General features: G+C 49.0%; 3 protein-coding genes across 7 annotated transcripts in view; 2 read left to right on the plus strand and 1 right to left on the minus strand.

Annotated features, from left to right (window-relative positions):
* Positions 1-1951, plus strand: part of ninl (ninein-like) — a 30501-nt gene extending 28550 nt beyond the window's left edge. For all 3 annotated transcript variants that reach the window (XM_013913472.1, XM_013913473.1, XM_013913474.1), the window contains 3 exons: positions 1080-1274; positions 1398-1511; positions 1587-1951. In XM_013913472.1, the coding sequence (XP_013768926.1) occupies positions 1080-1274; positions 1398-1511; positions 1587-1778 (501 nt within the window). In that variant the 3' untranslated portion in view covers positions 1779-1951. The remainder of the gene's footprint in view (positions 1-1079; positions 1275-1397; positions 1512-1586) is intronic.
* A 980-nt stretch (positions 1952-2931) lies between these two features.
* On the minus strand, positions 2932-6512 carry gins1 (GINS complex subunit 1 (Psf1 homolog)). Of its 3 annotated transcripts, none has more exons than XM_005743534.2 (7): positions 6153-6512; positions 4649-4713; positions 3848-3946; positions 3677-3767; positions 3334-3450; positions 3181-3255; positions 2932-3090 (listed from the first exon to the last, which is right to left on the minus strand). In XM_005743534.2, exons 2-7 carry the CDS (start codon positions 4681-4683, stop codon positions 3022-3024), a joined length of 486 nt encoding a protein of 161 aa, XP_005743591.1. In that variant the 5' UTR covers positions 4684-4713; positions 6153-6512; the 3' UTR covers positions 2932-3021. The 3 variants fall into 3 exon arrangements, with proteins under 3 accessions (XP_005743591.1, XP_005743590.1, XP_005743589.1); XM_005743533.2 differs by lacking the exon at positions 6153-6512 and adding an exon at positions 5640-5763; XM_005743532.2 differs by lacking the exon at positions 6153-6512 and adding an exon at positions 5256-5338.
* LOC102200315 (monoacylglycerol lipase ABHD12-like) overlaps positions 5521-10863 on the plus strand; it is a 10742-nt gene continuing 5399 nt past the window's right edge. Inside the window, exons 1-4 of the mRNA XM_005743598.1 lie at positions 5521-5583; positions 6519-6693; positions 9923-10044; positions 10669-10775. Coding sequence (XP_005743655.1) covers positions 6521-6693; positions 9923-10044; positions 10669-10775 — 402 coding nt within the window. The 5' untranslated portion in view covers positions 5521-5583; positions 6519-6520. The remainder of the gene's footprint in view (positions 5584-6518; positions 6694-9922; positions 10045-10668; positions 10776-10863) is intronic.

The raw sequence follows: 10863 nt of genomic DNA on the forward strand, positions 1-10863 counted from the left end.
AATTCAGTAATCCTGGCCTCCAGAGCTGCAAATATGCTACATTTGTTACAGATATCATTACTGCTAAAGGAGGCCGAGGAGTAACTAAACATCTGACACAAGGAGCAAGAAAGTGCAGGAGGGACAGGTGAAGTAGCCATGGTGCTAACGAGTCGGCTACGAGCTAAGCTAAGCTAGCGAAACCATAAAGACACAGGGAGTGTGCTTCGGATGAAGCACATGAAGATTATACTATGAAAATGAATGTATTTAAAAGGTTTTAATTAAATTGCAGATAAGCTACTCAGAAACACCACTGTGTGTTTGAGCAGGAACAGGAAGTGATACCGCAGAGCGAGCGAACACCAGGTGACGCGCTCATTCAGCCCAGTGTTAAACACAAAGAGGCGGAGCCATTACCGACTCACTGAGCTCAGGTAGAATGAAAGAAACAGCTGCTTGAGTCCTTCATCAAACTGTGACGTGAAGTAAAGCTCCGCCCACCGCTGCACACACAAATCTGCAGATGATCGGAGGCGTGTTTAAAACGCTCACAGGGGCGTGGGGTGTACCACGCCATATTTATTTTCAAGGATTTCTGAACAGTTTTCAGGTTGAGAGTGAAACGTTAGTTACATTTCATTAAAATATAAAAATAAACCGATGGTGGTCGGGTCAGTCGACGCCATCATAACATCAGAAACACTTCAGAACGCTGACACGCTCGCTGTTGTACATCACAGACACGTGTACGTCCATAAAGGCACCCATATGGAAAAGATATATATAAATCTTATAAAGTTTTTATTTGTCTTGTATGAAACTTGTATGAAAAGCATACAAGAGTGAAAACAGATATAAGATCCCTTGAAAAATTATATAATGAAACTTGTATGTTTCGTATACTTACTAAAAAAATATATTTTTACTCATGATTTACTTTCATGAGTAAATCATGTATGTTTTTACTATTTCTTTTCCATATGGGCACACACATACACGCCGTGTGAGTATTTGGACGCTGCAAGGATAAAAACGATTGGTCACTAAAGCTCTGGATGTCTGATCGGCGGCCATGTTTAAAACTGTCGTCTGTGCAGGCGGTGCGAGCAGACGCCGCCCTCAGCGTGGCGCAGGCGCAGCACCTGCGACAGCAGCAGGAGGACAACAGCTGCAGGGACTGGGCGGAGGTGCTGCAGGCCCGGCTGATGGAGGAGCAGAGGAGTCGTCTGCAGCTGGAGGAGGAGCTGAGGCAGCAGGAGCAGAAGAGCAGCTCTCAGATCAGCACGAAGCAGGTGGGTCAGAGGTCAGAGGTTACCCTTTTATGAGGAGAATGATGATGACCGCTGCCCGCAGCAGCGACAGGCCGTCCCTCTCACTGCATTACAGCTGTCACTTCCTGTGTGTGTGGCGTTTAGGATCAGTACGAGAAGGCAATGGCGGCGCTGCAGCAGAGGGCGGAGGATGTGGAAACCAAACTGAAGGCGGTCCGTCTGCTCCTGCAGGAAAAGGTGGAGCAGCTTAAAGAGCAGGTGAGCGTTGGCGCCGCTTCTCCGCCATTCACAAACGTCCGATCGAACTTTGACCCGTTGCCGTTTTTCCCACAGCTGGCGAGGAACGCCAAGTCGAGCGCACTGCTGAAGGACCTGTACGTGGAGAACTCGCAGCTGATGAAGGCGCTGCAGGTCACCGAGCAGCGGCAGAAACGCGCCGAGAAGAAGAACTTCCTGCTGGAGGAGAAGGTCGGCGCGCTCAACAAGCTGCTGAGGGACATCGTCCCTGCATCGCTCGCCACATAACCATGCCAACGCAGAGCAGAAGGCCCCAGCAGGAGGGGGCGGGGCCTCACCTGTGCCCTGTGTGGAGCAGGTGGATGTCTGGAGCACACACACGTTCGGTGTGTCAGTATTATCTTTGTTTATAATGAAACTTTTTTTTATTTTTGCGTCATTGAAATAAAGTTTTAATGTCTCTGTGACTCCGCCTCCTCCAGCTGATTCACTTCCTGTCACATATCATGTTGTAGGAGTTACACAGCAAATCGCTGGTTTTCATTGTTAGTCTCAAACGATCAACATTGAAAGTCTGCGGTGTCAAACATGCAGCTCGGGGGCCAGAACCGGCCGCCTGAGCGCCTTTTGTTGTGATTTGGCGCTATATGCTATATGCTACATAAATAAAATTGAATTGAATTGCTCAGGTCCGGTGTGAGCTGTGAGGAGCGAGTGGGAGAAAGCCACGAGGACGCGACGGTCACGGCTTTAAAGCTTCAGAGCTCTGCTCTTTTATCTTTATGTCATCTTACCTTTATCTTTTTAATCAGACGTCCCGGCGACGCCGAGCTCCTGGAGCCAATAACCGCAGCGATAAACTCGATCAGCTGAACCTGAACATCAACATTTTATTTGATTTCAAAGTATGATTACAGGTTTACAGGTAACGCTTCACACCTGTGCTGACGTACACTCACTGGCCAATGTCATGATGATGTCATATCCACATGGACCAGAGTCTGAGGAAAACTTTCACCTTGTTGAATCTGAGACGCTCTGGAGGTCCATGATGGCATATGCCTGTCTAATCCGGTCTTTAAGTGACGGCGTATGAACTCTGGGTCCAAACTACTGTTTATTAAGGCTGTTGTGTTTTTAACATGTTTTAATGTTTTGTATCTTGTTCTGTTTAATCAGTGATCACTGTCGGCCTCTGTTTTTAAACCCTTCTAATGTAACTACAGCCCATGCAGCAGTATATGAATGACTAACCTCGTATTGTGGATGGATTATCTCAGTTGTTCTCCTGACTGAAGTCTGGTCCTTTTACAGCATCCTGCCATGCGATTACATTTGTCTCTAACCATCAGTAACCCTCATGTTAACTTTTATACAGTGGAAAGAAGTTAGTGTTCATCCTCCAGCTTCACTGTGAGCTTTTAAATAAAGTAGGCGGAGCTTGAAAAAAACAATTTATTATCCCATCAGAAGAAGAGCCCAGAATAAAGGTGAGTGCAGATGTTTTCCAGCTGCTGAAACATCTGCATCGTCAGGACACCACATGCTCCAGGACGCCCTGACGAATCAGCTGCTCACATTTCCACCGCGGCAGGAAGTGCTGAGGACAGAGGAGACGTTACCATGACAACTTGAAACATTTCACATGTTTTTAAACAGTAGAAGAAGAAGAGTGGCATCCCGTCCTCACCTGGCTGTTCTTCTTCAGCAGGATCACAGTGCCGTCGTCAATCTCAAACTCGCCGTGGTCCTTGAGACACCTCACCTGAAAAACAAAGACAGATGTCGGCGTCAGTGCTACGAGGTCATGCTGCAGCTAAAGGTCAAAGGTCAAATGTCTCACCTCTATGTAGAGGCTCTTTGGAGGCTTCATGTCCTGCGTGATGTCAAGACCCTCATCGCCCCCCAGAGAGCGCATGAAGGAGGCCAGAGACTTCTTATACTGACTGAACCACTGCAGCTAAAACACACACACCTGTCAGCTGATTTGCCACACACACACACACACACACAGAAACACACACAGAAGAGCTACAGTACGCTCTGCTGCCTCTTTCACAATAAAAGCCCCCCCCTGAAGTGAATTATTCAGGCTTTTAAAGTGAAAGTTTACAACAGCCAATAAAAAGAGCAACAGAGCATCAGCATCACCTGAGAGAAAACACAGGAAGTGATGTCACACTCACCTCCTCTGCACACATGTGGAAGCGAACATTGGCGGGCAGCACGCTGCCGTACTCCCAGCGCAGCGCTCTGATCCTCAGCAGCCGGTCGTACCTGCGACAAAGATCAGCAAAGGTCATTGAGGAGAAAGGTGAGGCAGAGAGAGGTGGTCACATGACTGCAGGTGTGGTTACAGGTAGGCAGTGACGCAGCGCTGGTTCCTCAGCAGGCAGCAGTGGCGCAGTTTGATGGAGGGAATCAGCTCGGCGCGACCTTCGCTCTTCGCCTCGTTCCTGAAACACACGAACATCAGCTGATCAGTGATGCCGTCAGTCGCACCTGTCTGTGTGACACTCAGGTGCCAGAGAGGATGCTGGATGGGGTCCCGCTGAGCAGTTTGGGGTGGGCGGGGCCTTCATGACACTCTGAACCAGCACTCAGGTGGTGTTCCTCCTTTTTAGAAGGAGTTCTGGAGGATGTGCTCCAGCTTCAGGAGAATCACACTCCTCAGCCTCCCTGAGCCTGGTTCTGCTGGAGGTTTCTTCCTGTTAAAAGGGAGTTTTTTCTCTCCACTGTTGCCAAAGTGTCTGATCGAAGGCTGACTCGGTTTCTCGGTGTTACTGTAGGGTCTTTACATTTACCTGAGGCAACTGTTGTTGGAAATTTGTTGCTGTATAAATACAATTTTATTTAATTCATGAGATAAAATTTTCATTGCATTTAGTATTATTTATTGCTTTTATTGTAACATTAACTGTAGGTGGTTTTGGACCCAGTATCGTTATTTTAAACTGAAACTGAGGCCCAAAGCTTCACATGGCTTCCTGTTTATTTGATACGGATTTCATGGGTTTTAAAACCTGCTATGAGAGGGAGGAGCAAGGTCACGGGAAGTGTAATCTGGTCATGGTCAGGTTAACAGAAACCTGGATCCAAACCCTCAGACCCTGGGAACCCTGAGGAAACCTGCACAGATCAGCCTGCTGTGGACTCACACGTCACTCTGGTTCTGCTCGTAAAGCGCCTCCATCTCCTGCAGCACCTGTCGCAGTCCATCCTCCTGAAACGCAGAAACCAAACCAGTTGTGAGTGAGGCTCAGTGATCTAATGGAGCAGCACCTGGTGGAGGCACAGACCTCCACAAAGCACCACTGACTTGTTATTACTCTACACACGAGTTTGACAGCACTTTGATAATTCAGCATATGCAGGAAATGATTCACCACGAAGAGCCCAACATAACTAGATATTAACTGTGTGCTGCTGGCTGCACATCGATGTCGTTAAAACAGCCGACATGTAATGCAGTGCTTGTTATGTGTAAACATGTTTAGATGAGATCTCTAAGACGCGCGTAATTCTGTCCAACACTTTTCAGAGTCCGTTTTCTTAAATTCCCCTCATTGGTCAGTATTTGAATCATCCGACCTGAGCCGAAGTTTAGTCCTGTGTCTGCACTGACTGACGATGTGTTTGCGATGCCTCACAGACCGGTTATTCTGCTCTGGGCAGCAGGTAAATGTTAAAATATCCGGTTTGTGAATGGAGTCCGCTGCCTCTGAAAACCGGGTGAAGCCCTGGGTTTTCGCCGGGATCACTCACGTTAAACGCGGGCAGCTGTCCGTCGCTCATGCGGTGCAGCTCTCTGATCAGCTCGATGGCTTTTTCGCAGAACATCGTGGCACCTCAAAAACGAGCAGAATCCCGGCGAATCTCTCCGTTGGGCCGCGACACGCTCCTACTTCACCGGGCGGCTCACGTTCGCGGTAAAAACAATGTTTTGATCACGTGACCGTTCCAGGCGCAGCTCCGGAAGCCGCGTTGGGTCAAACCTCCGACTCCGCGACACGAAGCGGGCAGCTGCGATTCCTAAAAGCTCGGGAAGAGTCGGAGATGCGGTGAAGCGGCTTCATTTGAGCCCAACTCAGAGGTGAGAGTGACCGTGCTAGTGCTGGTGTCGCCGTGGGCGGGAAAGCCGTCATTTACCGTCAGATCTCAGTTCTATCCCGTAGCGTGACTTCCGGTAAGCGCAGCGGCTAAAAATAAAGCCGTCATCCCGACAGGAGCCTCTGACAACCGGGAACAGGACGAGCCGGACTCACTGGCTCTGTGTGAGTTCATAAAGCCGCCTTTAACGCACTTTCCGCCGCTTATTCCTGGGTTAGCGTCACTGTTAATACTGCGTTCACGTTCCACCGGAAAAACGAGCTCTCTGCAGCAAAATCCCTCAAAAATAAGTCAAAACTTCCGGGGTGATCGTGGGTTTCATCCACGCTTCCAATCAAATACACATCACTCCAGCTGCTTATCAGGGAATTACTTGATCTTTGTGGTGGCTTCTCTTTGTGGGACTTATTTGATCCTCAGTGTCCTGATGTCGATTCATAAATGTTTTAGTTTGTGATTTTTGGGTGTGTATTGGAATGAAATACAATGAATAAATCACGATAGAAGCTACTTAAATATTCCAACAGATAGACAGAGATCACAGCTTCTCACGCTTCACTTTGGTCACGTCCTTCTGGGCGTTTCTTGACTTTCCGAGCTGCCCCTGAGAGCCCCGTGCGCTTCCTTTTTTCTTCATTCTTTCTTTAATCCTCATAAACCGGTTTTGTTTTGATTGTCGTTGCTCCGACGCTCCCCGGAGGCCGTGGACGCGTCACTGTGCGCCCACGTGGTTGTGTTACCTGCGCTGCGGTTGGCTGCGGCAGATCTGCTTCAGATCAGCTGCTCTCTGCGGATCTCGGCGCAGGCACAGTGGGGACTCGGCTCCGTGCTCACCGGCTCTCAGCGCTCCGTCACCCGCACAGCAGCCGACGACGGGGGTATCCTCCGGTTAACATCCGCTTTCAATCACGTTTCCAGGCATGCGTAAGCGGACCAACTCGCAGACAGCGGAGCATGACAGCGGGACCACCGGTACTCTGCTGGACAGCGACACGGACCTGAAGCAGCGCACCGGCAGAGAAGCGGCAGGGCCCGCAGCAGGCGGCCGGCAGGGCCCGGGAGCGGACCGGAGCATGGCCAAACCGTTCCGGAGGTGAGAGGCGGGACAGGTACTTGTGATGCTGAAGCATCGCGTTATTTAGATGAAAATCAGTGTGATGTGAAGTGAATTCAGTTTCATAGAAAAATATTTGTTTTTGCTGCTTTTCTACTCAAGTTTATTAATTTAAGAATAATCAGTGCTGAACAGTGAGACAGTCAACAGCGATAAAGGTACAAGTACATAATGATAAGTCTGTGAAGGTTCTCAGTCATCCAGGTCATCGTAGTCAAAGGAGCTTGCAAAACAGAGGCGGGGTTTACCACACCAACTCTCTGCCATCTATAATCCAGTTTTGAGATCCTTCCCAGACGCCCAAACGCCCACTCACATCCTGGGCCATCTGACCTCAGGAATTCACATGATAAGGTGGGGCCAGGTTTCACAATGAACTCACCCGAAACTCTGGCTGATTGGGACCCATACCCAGTTTCACACCTTGGCTCAGGCGATTAGAGGATCATCAGGGGGTCCTTTTGTCCCTCTGTGGGGGCCACTCCCACTAGGTTTATATCTGGGACTCTCCACCATTTGACCTTAGAACTGAAGAAGCTTCTCGGATGAGAGGTGAAACGTCTTCAAGCAACTTAAAGAAGTCCAGACGCTTTTCTTTGCAAGCTCCTTTGACTACATAATGATAAGCAGCTCACATGTAAATAGAAATAAGAAGAAACACCAGTGAAATGGAAAGTTAAAAATTACACCTCGAAAAAGAACATTTTATAGAAAATGCTTAAAAACTGAGTTGAATAAACAGCTTATTAAAAAACGTCACAGAGGAGACCAAAAGTGTCCCGTCTGGGTGATCAGAGCCGGGTTGTCAGCTATTTCCTCAGCGTGCTGGAATTTTGACCCTCGTGCTAGATCTGATTGTGGGGCGGCATTTCTGGTCCGACTGGTTTCACCGAGGCCGGCGAGCTGGTCAGACTGGAAGCTGCAGGTCGGACTGAATAAAGCAGCGCCTCGTTCAAAGCTCTGAAGCTGCTCTTTGTTTACTGCAGCAGGAAACTTTACATCGAGATGCCAAAGATATTTACCTGCCACAGCTGACACACTCACGCTGTCGCAACATCATCATCATCACGTTTAGTTTAACCGAGTCATCTGTGGTTACAGCCACAGGAAGTCAGCAGTTACAGCAGCTTCACTGAGAGACAAACAAACATGAAGCTGCTGTGATTCTGACGTTCTCTCCATCAGGATGACGCTGACACTTTCTGTGAGAGCTTCGTCATCAGGTCGGCCTTCATCCCGACTTTATTGTTGAGTGTTCGGTCACGGCTCAGAGCTTCGTAGGACCGCCTCCAGCAGCACATCACAGTTGGGGCTGAAGAAGGCTCTCAGGCTCCGCCTTCACAGCCGCCCTTTAATGAAGGAATTTAAAGAAAATACTCCAAAAAAACAAAGCGACTCTTTTCTGATCTTTAATACACGAAGAATGTCAGAGTTTAACCCCAGCTCGGCCTGTCAGGTCCACTCTTCTTCTTTGGTTTAATCCTGATTAGATCTCTGCAGCTCGCACGCCAGCAGGAGGTCACCTGAAGCACAGGTCAGGCCCAGTGCATCCTGGGACGTTGACGCTGTCGTTTTGGGCTGTTTGGTCACATTGAAACCTTTGAACAAACGACGTGAGCTCAGACCTTCGTCATCAGCATTTTATTGACTTTACAGGGCAGAAAAATGCGACACGTTTAAATATTTGGACGATAAATGATGTTAAAACGTTTTCGTCATCATTTGTTCTGTAAAATGATTTTCAGCTGTTTTAAAACAAACATTAAAAACACGTTGAACTGTTTTCTGATTGGTTTGCTTACGCAGACACACTATCTCCACGGTGACCGTCACACACCTGTACACACACCGCCGCGGCGGCTCGTTAAAGCGATGGAGCGCCGACGGCCTCGTGGTCAGTGCTTAGTCACGTTGAAAGCGAGCGCTGCCGCCGCGTCTGACCAACCTCACGCACAGGCGAGCGCTAAAATGGCACCTGTCACGTGATGACGTCAAACAAGAAGAGGAAGTGACACGGGATCCGCCGTCTGAGCTCAGACGCCGACAGGAAGTGACCTTGCTGCTGCTGACGTGTGTTAAAGCTGTGTGTCACGGGTTTGAGTCCATGTGTCATCACTTCCTGCAGAATCAGCTTGTGAAAGAAGAAGTTCTCCTCCTGACGCCGAGTCAGCGTCTCGACCTCAAACACAGGTGACCTTTGACCTCTGACACACTTTTAAGGGAGTCACTGTGAAACACGTAGCAGCGTTTTATTATATCGAGTCAGCAGCACTGCAGGCATTACAGTGGGAGTCCAGCTCGCCACGAACACGAGGATCCAGCTGTGGCGAGGAGGTGGTCCAGGTCAAAGAGGCGGGGCTTTAGAAGCTGTTTGTAGATAAAAACATTGATTTCCTGCTTATGTTCATCATTACAGCCACGATCAGACAGGAAGCTGTGTGTGCGTGCACGTGTGTGTGTGCGTGCGTGCACGTGCGTGCACGTGTAAACATGCTGCTCTCAGGACAGCTGAAGGTCTGCAGACTCTCACTCATCAATGAATAATTCAGGTCTGCAGCTGCAGCGTCCTGTTACAGCAGCAATACCAATACAGCTGATCAGCTTACACACACACACACACACACACACACACACGCTCAGATGTCACCTTCACATGTTGTCCTCGTTCGGGTCCTGGGAGAAAGCAGCTGCTTCCAAACTTGAATAAACTTTATTTAAACGGTGGACGCGAGCATGCGTTGCTCACACATGTTGTGTGCGTTATTTTCAGAGTTGTGTTTCTTGCAGTTTCCAGGGTTTATTCATGTCTCGTGTCTTTGGCAGCTCGATCGTTGTCAGATGCAGATTAATGAATAAAAATGTAATAAAAGTCAATCCTGTGTCGGGTCGACGGGCGGACGCCGAGATAAACGCCACAGAAACTTTCTATTAATTACTGTGTTGTTAAAATGAGCGGTCACATGATAACACAGTGAAATGTGTATTTAATGTCAGCTGAGGAGTAAAAGTCACAATAAAAATCAATGTACAGAAAGTTCAAACCAAACAATCAGGTTTGTTTCTGTCACGTGTCCGACGATCTGCACGCCTGTCACACGTGTCACGCTGAACTTGTCACGTGTGGGTCATTCAGGATGTTGTGCTGTTTTTGTGTGTCCCAGTGAGTAGGCGGGGTTTAAATAAAGTTATTTTGAATGTCTGTGCTCAGGTTGGGTCTGGTGGGGAAGCTGAAGAGGGTGGTGTTGTGGCTGCTGCTAGTCTACGTCTCCATTCCCTTCATCATCAAGCTGTGTCCGTCCATCCAGGCCAAACTCGTCTTCCTCAACTTCGGTGAGTCAGCGTGTCCCGAATCGGCCAATCGGAGCGTCTGTGTGAGCAGGCGCTCCTTTATTTATTAAAACCTTTCGTTAACACGCAGTAAAAGAAACCTCGATGAATCGTTTCAGACCCCGGCCGCCTGCCCCTCCCAGGTCCTGCTCTGGTCGAGGTCTCTTCCTGTTAAAGGGAGTTCTTCCTCCCCGCTGTCACGAGAGCTCCTGGGCTTCTCTTACCTGAGTGAATGACTAGTCTCGGTTAGAGAGCGTTCGTCGTCCAATCAGACGGCATCAAACAGTCCGTCTGACTCAGTGAAGTTTAGAAAACAAAGTGTTGGTCCGGTGATTGTCACAGACATCAGTCTGTCCACGTCACCTGCACAGGTGCACTGCAGAAGACAAAGTGCCACGCCCACATTTCTCCTTAAAAGGAAGGATGTGAAGGTGCAGCTCGGTTTCCTCGCGGTGATGGGGGGCTAAAACTAGCAGCGAGGCTCAGGTGGAACCCACACAGCAGAGGGAGGGGCTAATTACCGTTAACTTGTAATGATGGCAGGAAGCATTGTGACTGGCGAGGAACCCTGTGTGTCAGTGAGCAGTCATGTGATCAGTATGTGACCTTTGACCTCCTCCCCCTCAGTGAGGATGCCGTACTTCATCGACCTGAAGCGACCTCTGGACCAGGGATTGAACCACACACACAACTTCTACCTGGAACCTGAGAGCGGGCTGAAGATCGGAGTCTGGTAACACACTCACACACAGAGACACACACACACACACACACACACACACACACACACACACACACACACACACACACACACACACACAC

Source organism: Pundamilia nyererei, unplaced genomic scaffold (assembly GCF_000239375.1).
Source record: "Pundamilia nyererei isolate P.nyererei 1_Seehausen unplaced genomic scaffold, PunNye1.0 scaffold00133, whole genome shotgun sequence".
In the NCBI taxonomy this organism is placed as follows: domain Eukaryota; kingdom Metazoa; phylum Chordata; class Actinopteri; order Cichliformes; family Cichlidae; genus Pundamilia; species Pundamilia nyererei.

What these genes read in the sequence shown, in the direction of transcription:
- gins1 (XM_005743532.2), bottom strand. Translation starts at nt 5,330, where the DNA reads ATGTTCTGCGAAAAAGCCATCGAGCTGATCAGAGAGCTGCACCGCATG. An exon ending in TCCACATGTGTGCAGAGGAG is followed by an intron (nt 3,451 to 3,676) that starts GTGAGTGTGACA and finishes TGTGTGTTTTAG; the next exon opens with CTGCAGTGGTTCAGTCAGTA. An exon ending in TGCTGAAGAAGAACAGCCAG is followed by an intron (nt 3,091 to 3,180) that starts GTGAGGACGGGA and finishes CTCTGTCCTCAG; the next exon opens with CACTTCCTGCCGCGGTGGAA.